Source organism: Paramisgurnus dabryanus, chromosome 19 (genome assembly GCF_030506205.2).
Source record: "Paramisgurnus dabryanus chromosome 19, PD_genome_1.1, whole genome shotgun sequence".
NCBI lineage: Eukaryota > Metazoa > Chordata > Actinopteri > Cypriniformes > Cobitidae > Paramisgurnus > Paramisgurnus dabryanus.
In genome coordinates, this window is record NC_133355.1 from 11,932,703 (window position 1) to 11,956,918 (window position 24,216).

Genomic DNA, 24,216 nt, shown 5'->3' on the forward strand with positions numbered 1-24,216 from the left:
AAATCGCCCTTAACATGGCCAAAACCAAGGAACTGTCCAAAGACACTAGAGACAACATTGCACACCTCCACAAGGCTGGAAAGGCCTACCGTTTTCAAGTTTACTGTTGGTAATACACTAAGACGTCATGGTTTGAAATCATGCATGGCACGGAAGGTTCCCCTGCTTAAACCAGCACATATCCAGGCCTGTCTTAAAGCAACACTATGTAGTTTTTTACCTTTAAATAATGTCTCTAAAATTATTTCAGTGATAGAACAACTTTTAACTGGACAAATTGTACTGTTGCTGCAACCTCCTAGCTGCTACAAGCACACTCTGAAAGTGGCGGTGGAGGGTAGAGCACAAAGCCCCGCCCCTCCCCCTGCCTAGAGAAGAGTGTCTGATACCAGGCACTGTTGTGCTTTTCAACCACATGGGGAAGCTGTAAGTCATTTTTACATGGAAACTACATATGGCGCTTTTCCATTGCATAGTACCCCACGGTTGAGTTTAGTTTGGGTCGGGTCAGCTCACCTCACTTTGGCGTGGTTAGCTTTTCCATCGAGTTTAGTATCACTTCGGAGTGGGAGGGATTATAGGCGTGTCGTTATATTTACGCTGCCTACTGCTGTGACATCATACACGTGAGAGCATTGTTGTACATTCCCATACATTCATTTATTAGGGCTGTTCGATTCCGGATTTTTTGGAATCGATTCCGATTCCGATTCCTGTTTCTGGAATCGAAAGAATCGATTCCAAGAATCGATTCCTCACTGCTATTTTCGATTCTTTTTCTATACGAACAGTGTCTAACATTGGCCCGTCTTACCGTGCCACACAACGAGAAACACTCTATACCGGGCGTGTCAAAGCGACTGTTGCAAATCCATTTACAATGGATTACAATGGACAAGAACACGCCCATTTTTAACCCCTGCAGTGCGCGAGCTATGGATAGAAGGTTATTTTGAAAATTTAATGATGCTGAATTTGTAAACCTACCTAAAAGTATTTTTGTACATATAATCACCCAACATAATGTAAACTATTTTGTGAAAATATAATCTTGATATCTTTAATATTCATGTCAAGATTAAGATCAATGCTTGTAATCAAACTTTGATGCTCCTAAAGTAGGCCTACTTTAAGTCTCTTTTAAAAACAGTTAAATGCCTGTTTATAACAGCAACCAAAAAAAAGCAGAATAAATAACAGGTGGTGGTCCTGCATCTTCATGTGATGTCTCTCTCATCTCTTGAGGAAGTTGCTCTTTCTTAAACCCACAGCCAATGCAACACTTTAATAGCTGATAAATTAAATTTGAATTGTAGTTTATTATAAGATGGTGTTTTCCCCTCTTTTGTGCAGTTGAAAATAATACACCAATACTTTCAGCAGTTTCCAAGAATGTGGTAAATGAAATATGATGTGCAATTAGTGAAAGTAAATGTTATTCTACACCAAAAGATTATAAAGTGCAACTCTTTAAATAACAATTTATCTTCAATGCACTAAATAAGTTTACTTCAATTGCAATGTTCTCATATAACTGATTTCTGACTGCAACAATATTAACAGGAGTCCATATTAACTGCTAAGTCTGTACAGAAAGGTGCAGTAAAGAAGATACCCATGTAAAAATGTGTAAAATAAAAAAAATTGTTTATTGGCATTTTTTTGTCACATGAAAGGGACAGGGTAACATCTTTGTAAAAAGAATTTTAAAGAATAGATAGCATACAAATTACTAAATAAATTATTAAATGACTTTATTAAATCAATTTTCAATAATATGGTCATACGTTTTTCTTGTCATTTGTTTAAGAATAATAATCAAAACGTCTGCTTTACAAAAACAAGTTCCACAAGTACAGCTTTTTTATATTATATATATTTTAAATAACATCGTTATATTCAATCTAACCTTTTTTATTACGTGTTGAATTTGAAAAGCTCTTCATATTAATCGTGCATCTTACGCAGATTGCGCTCGTATAATGGAGAATACATGAATGCGTCAGACTTTACGTATCACCTCTGATTAAAAAGGTGCGATCTAATCTTGTTTACATGAAGTAAACCTGCTCCCGAGCATCTTACGGACCGGTTGCTATGACAGCAACTTGAGGATGAGCTTCGAAGAACCAAATAATCCAAGATCAAGCCAAATCACCATTAAAATCCAGCTAACGGAGTAATCCACGTACGAAGAACGGAACCATGGCCGCGATTTGTATTAAAAATCAATCTTAAAGAGGAGTCGATTCTCCTTAATGGAATCGATTCCCCTTATGGAATCGATTCCAACCTTTGGAATCGACTCTCGATTCTCAATGCCTCGGAATCGAAGAATCGATTCTTTTTGGAATCGATTCCCAGCCCTATCATTTATTTCTCAGTCTGCCACAAAATTAAAATTGGCCACCACAAATAGATGTTTGCACATCGCGTTTATAACTACCTCTGTCTCACATGACAGTTTCTGTTCAAAACACCCGACCCGTGGCGTCAGTCGACGGCGCTCTGCTGAGCCTCATTCAAGTTGCATTTAAGCATATATAATGCGGACGTGCACGTCGCGAATGTGCCGCCACAAACTGCAAGTCTGGAAAAAACTGTTATGGTGTCCCGGATTCTCAACCTGTGGATGTTTTTCATCGCTAAAAGGGTGTTTGGAAACTTATAGTAGAACACAGATAACAACATGTTTGCTTGAGACAGCGCAAGCTAGCAGTAAGCTAAAGCTAATATTTACATTATAGCGATGACGTGACGATTCTCACAGACCAATCAGTGATCCACAGTGTTTTCGCGTCACGTTTGGTATCAGCTCGGGTCGCTTGGAACCCCAACCGAGGTGGTACGAAAAAAGTATCCGGTACTACGTACTGCACCCAATGGAAAAGCTCCCAAAAGTAAGCTGACCCGACCCAAACTAAACTAAACCGTGGGGTACTATGCAATGGAAAAGCGCCATTAGTGTTGCTTTAAGTTTGCCAATGACCATTTGGATGATCCAGAGGAGTCATGGGAGAAAGTCATGTGGTAAGATGAGACCAAAATAGAACTTTTTGGTCATAATTCCACTAAACGTGTACCATCCCAAGAACACCATGGTACATGGAGCCTACCACCCCGATGTGAAGCATCGGGGTGGTAGGCTCATGCATTGGGGTGTTTTTCTGCACATGGGACAGGGCGACTGCACTGTATTAAGGAGGGAATGACCGAGGCCATGTATTGCGAGATTTTAGAGCTTTGAAGATGCATCATACAAATAAATAGTTAAAAAATCATACATTGTGATTTCTGGATTTTTTTTAGATTATGTCTCTCACAGTGGACATGCATCTACGATAACAATTTCAGACCCCTCCATGATTTCAAAGTGGGAGAACTTGCAAAATAGCAGGGTGTTCAAATACTTATTTTCCTCACTGTATCTGTAACAAAATGGTGCATATTAGGACTTTTTTTAAAGGTACTGTTCCAGTGACAACTTTTCAATTCAATTCAATTCAATTTTATTTATATAGCGCTTTTCACAAAAGTCAATTGTTTCAAAGCAGCTTTACATAAATAGAAGAAGTGAAAAGCACAGAAAACGACAGATAGCACAACAAAATACATGATAGCATGAGCAGTTAAATTTGCTGCGGCTATGACTCAATATTATAATTGCACATATTACTAAAGCAACGTATAGAAGAGGAAGCTAGGTAAAGCCCAAAAAGCCCAGGAAGCTAGGTAAAGCCCAAAAGTGTTACTTTTGTAACACTATTTCAAAATGTGCATTGCTGGGTTAAAAGTTCCCCAATGCTGGGTTGTTGTCACCCAATCATGGGTTGAAACTTTCCAGCAATTGGGTTAAAACAACTCAGCATTGGGTAATTTTTTACATCATAGCATTGTAGTGTGTTCTGTCAAATTTTTCCCAGCCCTGGGTTAAAAACACACAGCATTTTTTTTTAAACAGTGAAAATGACACACATACTAACATATTGATAAAAATATAGCTTGGATAAAAACATCTTTCAAATGCACAAGTCTAAATGTCAAAGTTAGTTCATTGCATTTCAGATGATTTTATATATATATAAAACTACGTGATTTATAATTTTTTCCTTCATCGAACGTCTGACAAACTATAATTTATGCAACTTATTTTGTTTTGGTAAATATTTAATTATTTTGATAATAAAATAAAAAAAAATGCTAGATTATGCAACAGACATGTAACTCATTGCCTTTATGCGGTTAATTAATAAACAATCGGTATCGGCCTTTCTCGTGCTGTTGCCGATATGCCGATGGTTTCGAAAATTCATCAAAAATCGGCCGATAAATATCAGAGGCCGATACATCGGTATATATATATATATATATATATATATATATATATATATATATATATATATATATATATATATATATATATATATATATAATTTTTCTTAAATGTACACACGTATGTATGTATTTATATATACAAAATAATTACACACAATAATTAACACACAAATATATTATGCAAATACAAACTTTTATTTTGTATGCGATTAATCTTTTGACAGCCCTTTATTATTTATAAATGCAAAACTTTCATGCAAAAAAATTATTTTGGGCCCTGCAAAAGTTTTTTTTAGCAGGATGACTATAATCTGTTCCTTTTATGCATTATTACTGTGCATTTCTTTACATCAATAGAGTAAGTGAAAGTAAGAAATCATTTTAAATTTAAAAAGCTAATATATATTCAATAATTATTGCTTATAAATTCAGTATGGAATATATGCATACAAATAAGATCATACTTGTACTTTGTATTACCTTTCACATACACGCACGCACGCGCGCGCACGCACACACACACACACACACACACACACACACACACACACACACACACACACACACACACACACACACACACACACACACACACACACACACACACACAATGATTAGGTGAGTTTGTCCTGAGCTTCAGGCGGTAACTAACAGACAATATTCATCACCGCCTCTCATATTATAATCAGACAGACATTCCCCATGAGATCCCACATTTTCACATCCCTGCAGCATTAAATAATAATACACGTTACAATGACTGTAATGTTTCACTTCACGATCAAATATTAATAAACAGCAAGAGATCATAGTCTCAGAATCAAACGAAATAAAAACACGAATGCCATTAGTAATGTGGAAAGGCTGAACTTAACTGCGTGGTCGAGAATAACAAAAGAAGTGTGAAATTGAGGGTGGAGAGGGGTGAGGCGGTGACAGGGGTCCATACGCCGAGGTTTATTGGGTAATGTGTCAAAGTGTATTAGCAAATAATACACTCATACACAGATGAAAATGTGTAGGCGGATGCAGGCAAACGAAATGAAAAAGAAGAAAAACTATTTATACAGCTTAATGAGCAAATAACCACTAAATAAAAATGTAAAAAGGCGAAACGTTTATTCAGGTGTAGGTGTAGGGTCAGGAGAGAAAAAAATCACTTCCTCAGTAGTGTAGGTTCAACGGAAAGTCATTCAAATGAAATCAAGTGTGTGCATCTGGCTGTGTGCATACTAAAACTGAAGGGCAGATGTGTACGGATACCAGAGGAGCAGAGGGGAAACCTGTAATTGGAGCAGATTGAAGGGAACAGGCCAGATGCAACAAGCTCTGTATTACAGTAACACACTAAAGCATAGTACTGTATTTCCCTCTGTCCAATATAATAAGCCTCAGTGGATTTGAAGCACTCGTTTCTCATGTTTTGCCATACAGAAGGAGGCAGGGTTTCATTACTGTATGTGTCATCACTGTACATGTGTACCCAAGTGGCACTGATCGATTTTGCCAGTCTGGATTGGCTTGAAAATCTGATTGTCTTTTCTTCTGAATTAAAACCTGTGAGCTCTGTGACCTGCTGTGACCTCTGCTTTCGTAGAGGAATCGGCAGTGCTGGTGTCAGCCTATTTCAGCGCCTGTTATACATCTTTATTTGGACCTGAACCCAGGATCACTCATTAAAAGTTGTACATTCATGATGTCATCTAAAGGACTTCATGGTCCACCCACCCAGGGTCACACTCGGCTTAATCTCACCAGGGAGTATCTGCTCAATATTTTGTTAAACACTTAAGGGCAAGATCATTGAGATAAATAGACAGTGCTGGAGAGACGTAATATCCGAGATTGAAGGATCCAAGATTGCTTGTGACTAATATATATCAGGTTAAATATAATTAAGATAAAGATCAATTTGCTGCTTGTTCTGTGCAGTCAATGCAAATGCTAAGTAAAAAAAACATAGACAAATTAATGTAGTCCTCCAAAAAAATATTATTATATCCAATATTTGGAAATGCTGAATATTAGATTCAATTTTCTTCAAAAGAGGAAAGGCAATGCATACGCCTTGAGAAGTTGCAGCTTGTATCCTGGTTTCATTAAATCTGGTAGGCATAACTAATTTAATAACATTAACTGGATATAAATGCAAGAACCAATTCGTTTTTGAAGCTAACTTTAATTGCGAGATAAATTCTTTGAGCGTTTTTAATTATAAGTGTTGCTAGCTGAAAATATCCTGAACTTATCCGAAATATTTAATAAGCAAACACACTTAAGGGATAGCAGATGTGTACGACTTTGTGAAGGCCTTTCAGTTCTGCGGAGCAGAAATAAATTCAGTGCGAACCTGCTGTTTTGCAATATCATATTGAAAATGCATTCGAAACTTCCCACAGGTTTGTTTTGATACATACGTTATGTATTTTTTGAAATATGCATTACTCACCACGCTGACTCTGAAAGCGTAAAGAAGATCAAAGGGTAGGGCGGCAACCAGGTCGATGATGAACCATGTGGTCATGTAATGGATGCAAATCTGTCGTGCGTCGAAGATCACCTGCCCCGACTTGCTCACGTATGTGGTGCGGAAACTGAACACAATGTCTGGCGAAATGAGAGACACAAAATACACCATCAGCATAATTCAATGAATAACAGTGTGTTCACAGAGTCATTTACTGGATAACAGCAAAAATGCTTTCTGCTAGCTTTATATCAGGAGAGTCTGATCAGAGAGTAACAACAAAAGGATAATGAAATATTCATGGCCTGTCACCAAATCTGAACATGAGGCTTTATTTTAAGTTAAATTCAAAGAAGAGCCTCAAAGTACTTATTTAATGGAGTGTTGTGATCTGTAAAATCCATTTAGGTATGAACTTATAACTGATCCTCTATAAAGTGGTTCTCAGCATGTGTGTCTGTTCTGACAAAAAAAAGAAAGTGTACAAAAATTATAAAATGCAATTATCATGCATTTTGCATTCAGCCACGCGTAGCTAAATACATACTGTAGGTTTATCTACTTAATTTAAACTTAACTAAAACTTAAATTAACACGGAGTAAAGGTTGTTTATGCATTTACACAGTTTCTAGTTTCAAGTTCAGCCAATGTCATCTCAATGTTTGGTTTTGCAGGAATTTTAGTTTTTATACAATATTTTATACAATTTTAGATTTCATATTTAAAGTAAAATCTGGGTTTTGAAGCAAAACCATTTGAGAACCAGTAATCTTGCATTTATCTTGCACTAATCTATGTTTTTTTCTTTTATATTTTTAAACAGAGATGACATCACAGAGAAATATTAGGCAATGGCTCTAATATCACACAAAGTAATGTCCAAGTATAAAAATAATTATTTAATTGATACACCAATACAAATGTTATTTTTACAGAATCTGATTAAAAAAACATTACTATGATTGTGATGTGTTATATAAAAAATGCCATCAAGACATATGCAAAATACAAATTCAAGTTCTTACCTATTATAAAAAGAATCTCAACAGCAATGTCGGTGACCGTGGTGCTACGAGTGAAGTCGTGATCACCAATAAAACAAACATTGTACGGCACGGTCACAGCAACATAAAACGTTGCCAAAAGTATCAGCCAATCCCAGCCTGCTTTGAAGGTGCTAAAATGGAGAAGAATGAATTTTGACTTCTTGGCATCGGCGACTTTATATTCAGGAAGGGCCGGTGGATCACCAAACACATTCTGTTACCAAAAAAATGAAAAAAAAAGAGATGAATTGATTCAATGTTTTTCAGGTTTTTCTACATCCTCAGTATTTGTACAACCTCACCTTATTAAGTTTAATTTTACTCTGTTTTTGACGGTTGTGCAGGTGTCCTGTAATCTGGTACAAAACCGTGCTGGATCGCAGTCGAGTGGAGCCGAACGGAGACCCGCCCTTGACCTTTTCCCGATGGCACCCTGTAAAACGGTTGGATTATGGTTATGAAAGTCAAGGGCATTGTGGGATACAATCTATCAAGAAAAAAAAACACAAGGGAGAGTGGGGCTAAAATTTTTTACACCATTAATCTAGCAAAATGGGGTATAATTGGGGCCACACATTTAAAAGAAAGGTCGTACCTTTTTAAAATAGATTTTCTATGTAAGTCATTTATGTATTCCCCAATGACTCTGTTGTCTCACTGGGCTTAATTTTTATAAATGTACCACATTTATATGGACTTAGTGTATGTTATATAGTTTTATTTCACGGCTTGTTGGAATGCTTGATTCTGATTGGCCTGATTGGATATTCCCAGATAACATCCACTGAAAACTAATAACACATGGTAACCCGAATGCTGCAAATCATTTTGACAGGTACAGTTTAATCTTACACAAACATTTGATATAAATTTATATTTTAATAACATAGCAGTGGTTCTCAAACTTTTTCAGTGTGCGGCCCCCCCTTGTATACAGTCCATCCTTTCGTGGCCCCCTAAGAAAATTTATGACATAAAGCAACTAACCAACAGCACTTAATCATTTAATATGTTTTGTTTAATTTAGATTTTAAGTTTTACAATGTTTTATTTTTCTGAGAATTAATTACAAAAAATGTATGATGAATTAATTTATTTTATAAAAACCAGGGCCCCCCCGGCACCATCTTAGGGCTCCAGTTTGAGTACCACTGACATATATGACATAAGAATTACAAAATGATTAAACCAAATAGCATGTTCATGAAATTTAAACATCTTGTCTTAACTTAGTAAATTTGAAAGAAAAAATTAAATAAAGATTCCTCAGACCTGGCAAGTGAGAACCAAGACAACATGACATGACATTGGCAGAGAAAAACTGAAAATATTCCTCTAATATTTGGTTAAGTAAGACATTTGAATCATCATCTCCTACCTGTAACAACGTTTAATTTCTCTCCAGAACATTCAATAAAAATAATTTCATTGAAGAAAGAAGGTAGCCTATAATTCAGAGAGTGAATTTTGCTGCTTGATGAAAAAGCCACAGTTCTCAATCGATATTTTCATGCAAATATTACTTGCCACTATTATTGAGTGGGCATTTATTCAGAGAGACATCTTTTTTATTGCTGACCTCCATACTACACAAAAGCTGGTGTGAAACAAGAATAACTACCTTTTTGTTGATGACCTGTTTTACACTGCCTCGTTCAAGTCATTTTGTTGCCCGAATGCTTAGATGAATAATAAGAGTTCTGTACATGGTAATAACATATCGTGAACCTCAAACACGATTGTTTCCTTATTCATATGAAACCTTGTGCATGCAAAAGACAGCTGGAAAACAGGCCAATCTCAACATAACACAGACTGTGACTACAGTCGTGATGTATGCCCTCAGCATTCAATTAAATACAATGTTATTACAATGCTAAAAACAAAGTTAGTGTTGCATGCTAGTTAATGCTATATGCTAACGTTTAGCCTGAAGTTGTACTACTGACATTACAGTTACATTTTGCAGGTCCATTCCGAGAAAAAAATTCCAGAAACATCCATTATCAAACTATGAATATTTGATTATTCCCCCAGATCTGTATCTTCTTCTTGCACACACACACAGAGCTACTGAAATGAACTGCTCTGAGAAACACCCAATCAGAGCAGAGCTCAACAATATTGTTCATGGCCCTTTCGAATAAGGTAATTATAGACCATTTCATTCTGGGGACAAATCCTAGGGTTGTAAGTGGACATTTAAAATCGTCTGTAGATCATTTTTGCACTTAAAGGTGGGGTGCATGATTTTTGAAAAACACTTTAGAAAGGGAGTTGGGCCGACTACCAAAACACGCTTGTAGCGAATAAGAAATAAGGGGCGTGTCTACTAACCAACATCGTTGCCTGGGTTGCGTATGTGTGGGGTGGGTCTATCAAAAAAAGGTCTACATTCTATTGGGGTAGGGGCGTGTTTGTTTAGGTGATTTCAAATGTCAACATTGGCTTTCAGAGATCATGCACCCCTCCTTTAATAAAGTCACATAACTTCTATGTAGGTATCAGAGAACAATGTAACATATTGTATTAATGCATTCTTTGGAACCTTTAATATTGGACACGTATGTTTCAATTTAGTAAAGTTGATTAATTTGATTATGTTAACTAAACAGTATTTTTTCTGTGTCTGTAATTCCTATTCAGGTGGGACATATAAGAGATATTTTAAAGGACAATACATTTTCATTTACATCACAGGCAAAACCAGCACAACAAAAACTTTGTTTACTGTACTTGCTACTGGGAGCCAGAGTCAGGTGGAATTTACAATTTAGGTGGAAATCGTATGGACATCTGGCCAGTCGCTCTCCACCCAAAAGTTACAATGTCAGAAAAAAAACGGTCTGATACATATACTCCATGTGTCCCTGGGGTGGTACCTTTACAAAACGTACAGTTTTCCACCTTTATATTAGTACCTCAGAGGTACATATTGGTACCAAATGTATACATATCTCTACCTAATGGCACATATAGGATATTTTTAAAGGGTACTGCCCACTTCCCCCAGTGACAGCATCAGACCATTTTTTTTTAATAGTGTAGACACAATGTTATGACAAAAACTATGTTATGACAAAAAATCCTAAGCAGGTAGCAAAAACATTGTTATATCTGGTAGCAAAGCCAGAAAGTGTCATAAAAAATGGTAGTGCATTGGTTATAGCATAAATAGACAAGGATTTTATCAATGTGCTATCTCTCTGTGGATATTGTCAATACGCGCGCGTGTGTGTGTGTGTGTGTGTGTGTGTGTGTGTGTGTGTGTGTGTGTGTGTGTGTGTGTGTGTGTGTGTGTGTGTGTGTGTGTGGATGTGTAGTGTGTAGAATTTTTAAATCAACCAGCTGAGGGAAGCAGAAGACAGCTTGGTTGCCAGTCTCAATTGCCAAGGGCAACAGGGGAAAATGTCACTCATTGCAACCCTGCCGAACAAGGTACCAAGGGAAACCTGTGCAGGATTGGGAGAAGAACTGGAGGGATGGAGAGAGACAATAGGCTAAGAAAAGAAATGGAGAGTGAGAAGATTTGGAAGAGAGGGAAAGATCATATTAGCCTGCTGGGCCAGTGGAAAAGAGGGGTGATGGGAACGAGAAACTGATCCATAAAAGACTCCTGTCAGTGGGGAGTGTAGCGGTATAACACTTATTATAGATCCTAATAAATGTACTCCCAATTTACTCGAGGCTCAGGTCATCAGAGAGACAGAGAGAGATAGGAGAACATAACTGCCACAGGAAGAGATTGTGATCAAGGCAGTAATAAGACAAAGCTGAACTTTCTTAACAGAGCGCACAAAATAGGTAACCTTTCTACCACAAATTTAAACATGCACACCACATATTTGAGTGGTACCAAATAATGAAAAACTGCTAAGGGAATGTATAAAGACTGCTGTGTTAGCAATTCAGTATGTGTCTGCCACAATAAGAGAGACGGTGAGTGATAGAAAGTCCCGACTGTGCTTAAAGTGGGAATACTATCCGCCAGCTATTTAAAAAACAGGTCTATTTATTTGATTGGGGGAGACTCAAAACCAAAATAATGTACTGGTCAGAATCAATTGTGTTTTAATAGCAATTCATATAAAATTGAATAAAATGTAAAAACAACTGCATCAAAAATCATGTGTCCCCAAATTTTATGATGCCATTGGGGATTTGCATAAACAAACAAATGATTAGTGATTTAAAAGGTGACTGCTTCTGTTAACTTTAAAGTTGGACTACATGCATATTTCTCCTATATAAACGTGATCTGCTACTCTTTTGTCTGTTTTTTGTCATTTATTACTATTTCTCATTTTTATTGTTTTCTTATGTTTATTCTTTAAAGTTATCAGTCATATCTTCAATAAATTCAATTACTCTGTATATTGTATACAATATTTTTCATAAGCTATGTGCTTTGTTTTGCCCAATTTTCTTTGCAAGCTATGATTACTTTGGCAATATTAAAGGGATAGTTCAACAAAAAATCTGCCATTATTTACTCCTCATTATATTGTATATGATGTGTTGAACACAAAAGAAGTCATTTTGATAAAAGATGGTGGGCCCTATTTTAACGATCTATGTGCATGGTCAAAAGCGAACGACGCACAGTCTAAAAGGGTCGGTACAAATCCACTTTTGCTAATTTAACGACGGGAAAAATGGTTTGTGCGCCTCGTGCACAGTCTAAAAGGGTTGTTCCTATTCTCGTAATGAGTAATGGGTGCACTGTCAGAAAAAAGTTACAAAACTGTACCTTTTTTGTCACTGGGGTGGTACCCCTACGTAGCCTTGCTCCGCCCTCCTACGAGCTTCCGCTTAATTTACATTTCGCTTCAGTACTACGTCTGGGACTGCTGTGTAGAGTTTTGTTTACTCCTGCAAAAATCTGCAGGTCCAATCAGCGAACAGAGGGGGGTGGCTAAGAACGATGACGTTGAGGTTGTGCGTCAGTTTGAGTTGTAGTTCAGTAATGGCAGCGGAGAAAGACGTGAGAAAAGCTATTCGATCCGTTGTTGCAAAACTGCCGAATATACAGAAGTTAAAGACGGAGCAAGAACCAGGTTTGCCTAGTTTTGTTGTTCTGATAATTCGGACTTGTTGTTTCCGGCCGGTTTCGGCGCCTGATATCCGTCACGACCACGTTAGTGACTGATCGCCTATGGCAGATCCTGAGTGACTCTGGGCAGATCCAATAGTTTTAAACTTCAACAGAGGACCCTCCTTGACGAAAGTAACGCTTTGCAATGGAGCGTGGCCAGGCTCTCTGTACAAATAAAATGAATGTACGAGAGTCTGGTTGGACCAGGTTAACCCCAGGTACCCATTGACTCAATTCAAGACAGCACCCAATTCATACAGGCTTAGAACAACATGAGGGTGAGTAAACTATGACATAATTTTTTTTTTGGGTGAACTATCCCTTTAACGTGGTTTATTTCAAAAAACTAATTCAAAGCAAAAATTAAAAGAGCGTAAGCGAGCAAGCGAGAGAAAAATAGAGAAATAAGAGAAAAGTACAAGATAATATGAAATGAGATACAAGAGGGAAGGTGAGGAAATGCAATTGCACAGGGATTTCCTGCTTGGCACAATGCTTTCCATTAAAGCTTAGGGCCAAATTTGATCAGGGTTACTCTTTAAACCATAAACAGAGATTTTTCATCTCACCATCCTTTTACAAGCACATACTGTAAATACAACATTTTAGACATTTCAGAGAAAAAATTCATTTATCGTCATCTAAGAGTTTCACGCACACATACACACACATCATCCATCATTGGCTAACCTTCTTTTTTCTCCTCAAGGATAGATTTGGCTTTGGTGTCGGTGATGTCTTTAAAAGAGGCGAGAAGAAGGACCACATCTCCTTTCTCATTTTTTATAGGCACAATATCCAGCAGACACCAGAAAACACTACCTGCAGAGAAATGTAGGGAAGCACATTTATTGTGCAATATATAAACAGTAAAAAGCGACAAATTGCAGTTGTTGCCTTTAAGAGCTACCTTGATATTGTATTGTTTTGCTATTTTTAACAACATAAGTACTTGATGTATTATAAAACATGCCAAAACATAAACATTTAGACCTTGAATAAAAGTATTAGGGACTAAGCTGCAAAAATAGTAGTGCTGGGCAAAGATTAATCGTGATTAATCGCATACAAAATAAAAGTTAATTTTGCATAAAATATGTGTGTGTGCTGTGTCTAATTATTATGGTTATTTAAACACTCACACATTCATATATAAATTTCAGAATTTTTTATTTATATATGATTGTTTTAAATTGATACAATATAGAATATATAAAAATATAAGTAAATATATATACACATGTAAATGTTTCTTTAATATATACATGAATGTGTGTGTATTTATATATACATAATAATTACACACAGCACACACATGTATATTAAGCTAAAAATCACTTTTAATTGTATGGGATTAATCGTGATTAATCTTTGCCCAGCACTAAAAAATAGAAAATATTGCATGCACATAATACAGTATATAGCTATAAATAATAATGTAAAATATTGCATATGCTAAATAATATATATATAGTATTAACACGCACACACAAATATATATATGTAAGCAATAAGGTACGAGAGGCTGTGCTGTATCGTGAATAAGTAACGGCTGAAGGGCGTTGTTAGGCACGACGCGAAGCGGTCTTTTATACGCTTCGCGTCGTGCCTAACAACGCCCTTCAGCCGTTACTTATTCACGATACAGCACTTGCCTCGAGTACCTTATTGCTTTTATAAAACGGTTACTACACAATATTAAAGTAAAAACAAATATTAATGCAACTTTCATGAAGTTAAATCAATAAAAGCATTCCTTCTGCTAGAAAAAATAGTCCCTGACTGCGAACAATAACATGAAAGCTCAAATAAAAACAACAAACTGTTCTCAAACTTTGTCTCATTATATGTTTATGTGTTGCTAAGGGTGTTGCTAAGGGCGCAGTGATATTAAATAGAACTGTTGGGTGAAGTGGTCATAGCAGTGTTTTATCATGAATAAAGCACACCTATTGACCAATCAGAATCAAGGATTGGAACTAACCGTTTTATAAATATATATATATATATACAGTAGGTGGCCACATCACCAACAATATAATATAATACAGTATAATATATAATATATATAAATTAATCTACTGTATTATATATTATACTGTATTATATTATATTGTTGGTGATGTGGCCGCCTACTGTAAAAAGCACATGCTGTACTGTAGGTTACCTGACAGAACATTGATAGTGGAAAACAAGACCAGGACACCCAGAAAAAAATTCACTGTTATGGTATCCAATTTTGTGGGTGTGTGTATGTGAGAAATTGCTTGTTTGTCTCGGTGTGTATTGAGTCGAGTGGGTGTATGTCTGCGATAGGGCACTTATATGTGTGCTCAATTGTATTTTCAGCTTTCTGTGAGTGCACTTTCACAGGTAGACGTTACTTAAAGCCTCTGGGGGAATCCCATCTGATGGCTCACAGCTGGTAAAGTCTTTGTGAAAACTCTAATTTCCTTACGAAAAAGCCTCACCATTATGGAGAAGAAAAGAGGAGTGAAATAATAACACTATCTAGAACAAGTGCGCTGGAGATGTTCCATTCAATAAAGAACAAAGGGGGGGGAAGGAAAATGAGAATGAGAAAAGAGTACAATGACAGGGAAAGAAATGGAAGTACAGCGCAGAGTAAAACGCCACAGTTAGATGTGTTTTAAATCTTCATGTTGGATTTATATTGCTGTCTGAGTAAAGAATGCAACAAAATTGTCATATCAATAAGTACTGAGGCTGTACCATAGTACAGTGATGCATTAGACGGTTACACCATGGTATTTTGATATATATTGGTATTGAATAATATCATAATCAGTAATACTTAACTTATTAGTTTTTTTCGAGGGCGCTCGATGCAAAGTTCATCACAACATGTATGTAGCCCGTCATGTGTGTGGTCGAGTAATCCTATGTGCATCACGCGTCTTGTCAAAATAAGTGCCTGTTGCAGACGCGCCTAAAGGGTTTATGATAAAAGAGACGCTCGCGTTTGCCAGATCCTCGCATAATCTCATGCATAATCAGAGTTTATTGTTAAGGGAGTGTCTTGCGTGTATTTTTTGAACGTGAGCGTCTCTTTTATTATAAACGGTTTTGACACGTGTGCAGCAGGAACTTATTTTGACAAAACACGTGATGCAAATGGTTTACATGACGCAACAAACAAATATTTTGAAAACAAGAGCAACACACGTGACACTCCGAACACATATTTTGAATTCGCGCCCCTCGGATGAGCCGCCACTGACTACTATGGTGCAAATCCAAAACACATGGTATTATCATGGTACATATTAAAACATGGTAATAATTATCTCGTTAATCCAGTATGCACTTTATAATTGAAAATCATGTGCAAATTTGTAAAAGCTAATATTGTGGGGTAGTACTGTATGACTTCATAGCTATGGGCTCCTCTCCGTGTCATCACAATTCCCAAAAATAAAATGACACACCTGCTGGACTGCAGTTTTAATTTGACTTTAGCGTCTCTCTCTGGTGCTTCTGGCAAACAAACTCTAATAAGAACCATCTGCCCCTTTAACAGTCAAGAGACTTCCTTTGAGTTATATTATACCACCTATTACTAGTACCAGATCGACCTTACTTGTCTGTTATAACAGTGGAACTTTTGCTAATATACAGTGCTAAAAATAGTAAAGATCCCTGCAAATGAAACAACCTTACAGTGTCAGTCACTAAAAGTCTAGTCTATTTCAAATTTGAAAAAGTCTGCATGCTTTATGCAACCATAACAGTAGGTTATCCTTTGTTAAATACTAGGTTGGCTCTAACATTAAAATAATCTCAAACATGTAATTTGGTTAAATTGCAGTGTTTTCTTTGTGTCCTTACCACTCTTTTTGTAAAACATTATCTCTTCCTTAAGTTCGCTCTTCTCCTCAAGCGCAGCATCCACATGACGTATAATGTGCTCGCTGGTCTCCGGTCCATATAGAAACTTGCATGCACAGCTCTGCTGCATGACCTCAGTGCGTGCGAATCCCGTAAGCTCACAGAATCCATCCGAGCAGTACACGATTGGGAAACCTTTGGACACTTGTGCATTGGCCAGGATGAAGTTGCTGTCTGTTTCAAACACACACATCACAGAGAGTAAAAATGTTAGCCACTAATGTAATAGATATGGTCGTTGATATTGCTTATTTTAACTAAACGCTCACATTAAATTGTAGAATGATATTTTAGCAGAAATCATGTTGACGCAGTTTCTAACATTTCCCATGTGACATTTCTAAGGGGAAAAAATAATGTTCCAAAATGCATTGTTAGGTTTCCTAATCGAGCATCCGCAAATTCATTTTACCCACAGGAGACACTTGACAAAAAAAATCATTTTTTTTTTTAAAAAAAGACACCATTTTCTCAACCTTATATCATGGACAGACAGATAGGAGTCACGTGTGGGAGAGAAAATAATGAGGAAGAGGAAATAATGCCATAACATTTGGCATTCATTTTTAAACTATGCCTTTAATAAACTCTGCCACCCTCCGAAAATTGCATTATCACAATCATCATCATCACATCAACAAATCATCAACATGGCATCATTTAAAGCTTTAAACCTCAATATTGCATTTGTTACATAAAATAACTTAAAGGGACACTACACTTTAAAAAAATATATGCTAATTTTTCAGCTCCCCTAGAGTTAAACATTTGATTTTTACCATTTTGGAATCCATTCAGCTGATCTCCGGGTCTGGCAGTACAATTTTTAGCATAGCTTAGCACAATCCATTGAATCTGATTAGACCATTAGCATTGCGCTCAAAAATGACCAAAGAGTTTCAATAATTTCCTATTTAAAACTTGACTCTTCTGTAGTTACATTGTGTATTAAGACCGACGGAAAATTAAAAGTTGCAATTGTCTAGGCAGATATGGCTAGAACTATACTCTCATTCTGGCGTAATAGTCAAGGACATTATGCAGCACATGAAAGTAGTCCCCTTGGTAACTTTCAATAGCATGGGGACTATTTTCGGGCACCGCATAATATTATTGCGTCTCCTGCAGCCATGTTATGGCAGAAAAATCCTTAATTATTACGCCAGAATAAGAGTAGCCTATAGTTCCTATCCATATCGGCCTAGAAAATCGCAACTTTTAATTTTCCGTTGGCCTTAGTACACGATGTAACTACAGAAGAGTCAAGTTTTAAATAGGAGAAATATTGAAACTTTGGTTAATTTTAGCACAATGCTAATGGTCTAATCAGATTCAATGGATTATGCTAAGCTATGCTAAAAGTGGTACCACCAGATCCGGAGGTCAGCTATTTCCAAAATGATAAAAATTAAATCTTTAAATCAAGGGGCGCTGGAAAATTAGCATATTTTAAAAACGTGGAGTGTCCTTTTAAGAATACACTGATAAAGTTGCTAACAGAACCTGTGTAGTCCAGATTTTAAAGAAAATCTTATGCCATTTTTCAGTTTTCAATATTTTAATTGCATCGTCATTATTCTCGTTTATTTACAGTATCACTTTTTCATTGATTTCATTTACATTAATTTACTGTAGCGAATTTTGTGGGTTGTCAGTTCTGTAACTTACTGTACATGTCTATTTGTTTTTATTTTAATACTTCATTTTTGGACAAGCATTTTGATAACAGGCATCATTAGACCATATGTCTTTTATAGGCAATAAAAAGTCTGACTCTGCATGACATTAGTTAAAATCTTAAATAACCCTTCATGTGCAAAATGTTGTTTTCTTGTGATTTCAGTACATAACCAATTTCCTGCCTGGCAATTTTTTGCATTCTGAGTTGTCATATTGTCAAAACAGATTAATAGCAATTGTGCATCATAAATGAATATACCAATATTTCCATGTAAGTGTTTCTCGAAAGACAGCTTGTGAGACTTGTCTCTGAATTCCCAGAATGTGCATAGAGAATGCGTCATTAAATGCTGCCGTGTATTAAAAGCATTTGCACGGTGGAGAGACATTTGGTACTGAACCTTGTTCTGCTCACATAAGCAAAAGTAAAGTTATGCGCTTATTTATAACACAGTGTGTGTTGGGAGGGGGTCAGACCTAGAAAGTTATGAAAAGAATATCTAAAGAGATAGGGGAGGGGGGAAGAAAAGTAACAACAGAACACTACCATGACAAAAGAAATGTGCTGAGACTGTCTCTAATGAATGTATAGAAATACAGATTTGTCTCAAATGTTTCTACCAAACTATAAGAAATAAAAACAGACCCAAATGAAACAACTGTTGACATACAGTTAGAGTACTGTATATCCTAAACTGTTAAAACGATGGCCAAAATATGTACTCTAATTTGTCACTGGGGCAGCACCCTTAAAAGGTCCTAATATGTACCATTAGGTACAGAAATGTATACATTTGGTATCAAAATGTACCTTTGAGATAATGTATGTATCTTTGGGGTACTAATATAAACTCTTTAGGTGCAACGCTGCACATTTTAAAAGGTGCTGCTGTCCCAGTAATAGGTCGGTATATATTTCACAATGTGTAGCTATAACATATTTATAGAATAACACAAATATTTGTTCTTGGAAGAAACCGATGAGTAATGTGTTAGTTGATATACAGCTGTATAAAACTCTCTTCCTTTGATTGCTGCTTGTTCTTGTTGAGATCTTTCTCCATGTGACATTAATGAGATTTCTCAGTAGAAGAACCAGCAGATTTAAGGTAAAAGTATTAATATATATGCTTGTATACGTTCCAACGCATATAAAGAGAATATCTTCCTTATTTTCTCAGGATGTGATCTCTGACCCAACAGTACGACAATAACCGAAAAGATCCTCTTATCCGATTCAGCGTCCTATGAATTTGTGTTTATGCATCTATGTATATTGAGGATGTTTGTTTTATTATCAGAACATGCATGCAATTAATTTGTGCAATTTTACAGACATCGTACGGTGTGTAGGTAAAAAATTGCCTCACTCATTTGCATACCAGACCTCATGTGGTTTACCCTGTCAGTTTATGTTTAATTGGACAGATTGAGAATTCATGCTGTAAAACACTGCTGAGCATGTGTGTGTGCGTGTGTGTGCGGGTGTGTGTGTGTGTGTGTGTGTGTTTATATTTATTTAAGTGTGTGTTTCCAATAAAAACATGGAAAGATGGATAGGAAAGCGTGGTGAGGCAGGATTCTCATTTGGCCCAGATTGTTGCATAAAACACAGACACACACATACACTTATACTGTATGTGCACCTTTTGTGAGCGTATGTCCCACACAGGAACACCTGAGATCTATTTAAAGAGCCAGCATGATTAGTGAGGAGAGGGAGGACACAAAGAAAGAGGGACGCGAGAACAACCGGTTCAGGGAAAGAGAGGTTTGGGGGAGGGAGTTGAACCGATGCTGGAACCTTCTACTTTAATGCCATCCTGCATTTAAAGCCTTTTTACGTACAGCATGTGTAAGACAGATACGCTATGACCCATAACCCAGGGCGTGAGCAAGGTGATTTATGTGTCTGACCAGAATTAGGGTTACCCTGGTCTCCTAAGGATATTAACTTCACTACATTACTGTATAATATGCATGTGTCTCGCATGCATAACAAACTCTTACGTGTGTATTTTGTACCCAGCAAGCAATACCCGTCATTTTTCTGTCTAGGTTAACTAAATATAGTCTAGCTATACTGTAAGTAACCTATTTTTTTGCCAAAATAACTTGCAATGCATCTTCTAGGCTACATAATACATGCCCAACCTATGAGTACAATGTATGCAGGTTTCAAAAATCCAGTGGTGCTCATACAGTATCTGATACTCTTCTGATGATGAAAATTGCGTCATGCTCACTGCATACTTCTCGTACACGGAAAAATTGACTATACTTTGGCCTCAAAGCAATTGTTTTTGTTGACTAATTTTTTGATCAGCCTGAAAACAAACATTAATCTATACACTGGAAAACCCCCCAAATGTATTGGAAAAAGTAATTACTACTTGTTTTTAAAGTTTTCCTTAACCCCGATTGTCTCACCCAAACTTATTGTGTTAAACCATCATTCAAAAAGATGCTCAACAATTGAGTTTTAATTGTTTATAGCGTGCTCTTTACTATTTCACATACTGTAAAAAATAGCAGTTTATACTATATACTATTTTATGTTATGCAGTAAGAGGAACACTATTTCTCCATTCCATACTGTAACGTGTTCCCTGTGTCCCTGTTATCTGGTGTTTTGTTATACTTGTGTTTTGGGTTTATATTATGTCTCTGTGTACCTGTGTTTAACCTGTGTTCATGTATACCCTTGTTCCCAGTTGTATCGCCCTGTGTTAATTAGTGTCTCCGCCCCCTTGTTTGTAACCATGGATATTCATTGTGATCATGCTTCTCCCCTTGTGTGTTGTCCTAGTTACTGATTGTTTCTGCTTTGTCATTGGTCTTAGTCATGCATATATACCCTGCTCGTTCATTCTGTGTTTGTGGTTTGTTGTTAGATGTCGCAGTCCCTTGTGTTCCCATGGTTTTTGTTTTTACCTTATATTCACTTTATTTTGGAATAAACTGCACTTGGATCCGCATCTTGCCTCATCGTCTTGTCTTACCTGGTTTCACCCGTGACAGAACAAACCACCACTCAGGATCCAGCAGCAATTCCTGTTCCCGTGTTTTTCCAAGTTTCTCTGGTGTGTCTCTAGTGTTAGTATGTCCATTTACAGCCGTACAGACTTTTGTGTTCCCTCCCCCACCTCTGACAAGGAGTTTTGGCAGAGGCGTAACAAACTTGCTTCCCTTCGTCCGCGGGGCGAACCAGTGGAGGATTTCGCTCAGAGGTTTTGGGCAGAGTCACAGGGTCTGCGTCTCAACGAAACAGAGATGAAGATATGGTTCAATCACTGCTTGGGTGAGCCTGTCTCGATGCAGGAGGTTTATGAGCTTAAAGTGTTGGACTTTTTCACTTTTGCCCGTCATGCGGACTTGCGTAGCAGAGGGCATGTGCGATTCATGCCGGAGTTGCCCGAGGCAAAATCTGCAGCCTCCGCGCTACAGACTCTCGTGCCAGTGGACGTTAACCCCTCACGTTGCTCACGACACCGGCGACGGAGGAGGAAACCCATGCCCGAGCGAGCTACTGTGAGCACGGACGCTATTCTCCCGAGTCCTGTTTCCCCTGTGTTAGCGCCCGTGCTTAAGATGGCCGCCACGTCATCCCACTCCATGCCTCAGTTCGCTGATGTTAATCCTGCCCCAGTATTCGAGTTTGCCACAATCATACCAGCCCCGACTTGTCAGAAAGCCACCATCACCACCGTTCCAGTAGTTAAAGGTGCAGTAGTAACACCCGCACCCATTCTCAAGATGGCTCCCATACCCGAACCCATTCACAAAACGACTGCCACACCCACACCACTTCACCAACCTGCATCGATGAACCCTCCAGCATTGTCTAAATTCCGACATTTAATCACCAATCTGATGGATGTACCATTGGTATCTGTACGGATGGCTGGGGTGCCCCGTTCTGTGGTTTCCAGCTCCGTGGTGCCTACTAAGTCTGAGGTATGTTCTCTGCACTCAGTAATTTCAATATTTGGTATGGCTCTGTGGAGTGTGTGGTCCGCGTACTGCTCTTCTGTCTCTTATGATGCTTCCCAGGAACCCATCGAGTCATCTGAACCCATGGAGTCATCTAAACCCACTGAATCATCTGAATCTCCCGAGTCCTCTGAGCCGAGTGAATCTCCCGAGTCCTCTGAGCCGAGTGAATCTCCCGAGTCCTCTGAGCCGAGTGAATCTCCCGAGTCCTCTGAGCCGAGTGAATCTCCCGAGTCCTCTGAGCCGAGTGAATCTCCCGAGTCCTCTGAGCCGAGTGAATCTCCCGAGTCCTCTGAGCCGAGTGAATCTCCCGAGTCCTCTGAGCCGAGTGAATCTCCCGAGTCCTCTGAGCCCTTTGAATCTCCCGAGTCCTCTGAGCCCTTTGAATCTCCCGAGTCCTCTGAGCCCTTTGAATCTTCCGAGTCCTCTGAGCCCTTTGAATCTTCCGAGTCCTCTGAGCCCTTTGAATCTTCCGAGTCCTCTGAGCCCTTTGAATCTTCCGAGTCCCCTGAGCCCTTTGAATCTTCCGAGTCCCCTGAGCCCTTTGAATCTTCCGAGTCCCCTGAGCCCTTTGAATCTTCCGAGTCCCCTGTGCCCTCTGAGCCGAGTGAGTCATCTGAGCCGAGTGAGTCATCTGAGCCGAGTGAGTCATCTGAGCCGAGTGAGTCATCTGAGCCGAGTGAGTCATCTGAGCCACATTGGTCAGCTGGTGTGGTCAGCCAGATGCGCCAGAGACTTATTGTGACCAAAACTATGGCCACTTTCAACCTCTCTGCCTGTTTCAAGATTGCTGTCCCCAAGTTTCCTGCTGTCATTACCTGGTCCGAGACGGCCAAATTTGAACTCTCTGCCCTGTCTAACCTGGCCCAGAGGGCCTCTTTCTGTTGTTTCCCTCTACCCAGGTTCATGATACCACCAGCACCACCCTGGTGTCCAGTCCCTCTCTGGTCTCTGGCTCCGCCCTGGCTTCCTGCCCTGCCGGCTCCGCCCTGGCTCCAGCCTCCGCCCGCGGCTCCGCCCTGGCTCCAGCCTCCGCCCGCGGCTCCGCCCTGGCTCCAGCCTCCGCCCGCGGCTCCGCCCTGGCTCCAGCCTCCGCCCGCGGCTCCGCCCTGGCTCCAGCCTCCGCCCGCGGCTCCGCCCTGGCTCCTGCCTCCGCCCGCGGCTCCGCCCTGGCTCCTGCCTCCGCCCGCGGCTCCGCCCTGGCTCCTGCCTCCGCCCGCGGCTCCGCCCTGGCTCCTGCCTCCACCCGGGCTCTTGCCTATGAACTTTCATGGTCCAAGCCCACCGTCCCTCCCCCTGGTTCCACCTCCATTCCACCGCCCACCTGGACTTATGTACTTTGGGGGGTTTTCCTTCTGGTGGGCGTCTGGAAGCCGCCCTTTAGAGGGGGGGGCTATGTAACGTGTTCCCTGTGTCCCTGTTATCTGGTGTTTTGTTATACTTGTGTTTTGGGTTTATATTATGTCTCTGTGTACCTGTGTTTAACCTGTGTTCATGTATACCCTTGTTCTCAGTTGTATCGCCCTGTGTTAATTAGTGTCTCCGCCCCCTTGTTTGTAACCATGGATATTCATTGTGATCATGCTTCTCCCCTTGTGTGTTGTCCTAGTTACTGATTGTTTCTGCTTTGTCATTGGTCTTAGTCATGCATATATACCCTGCTCGTTCATTCTGTGTTTGTGGTTTGTTG

The 24,216-nt window shown here is 38.7% G+C and overlaps 1 protein-coding gene across 1 annotated transcript in view; it reads right to left on the reverse strand.

Moving 5' to 3' along the window:
- kcnh8 (potassium voltage-gated channel, subfamily H (eag-related), member 8) overlaps window positions 1-24,216 on the reverse strand; it is a 52,538-nt gene that overhangs the window by 23,260 nt on the left and 5,062 nt on the right. The window contains exons 2-6 of the mRNA XM_065289030.1: window positions 16,794-17,027; window positions 13,635-13,766; window positions 8,152-8,282; window positions 7,829-8,063; window positions 6,785-6,942 (exon numbers count right to left, since the gene is read on the reverse strand). Of these exons, the coding sequence (XP_065145102.1) occupies window positions 6,785-6,942; window positions 7,829-8,063; window positions 8,152-8,282; window positions 13,635-13,766; window positions 16,794-17,027 (890 nt within the window). The remainder of the gene's footprint in view (window positions 1-6,784; window positions 6,943-7,828; window positions 8,064-8,151; window positions 8,283-13,634; window positions 13,767-16,793; window positions 17,028-24,216) is intronic.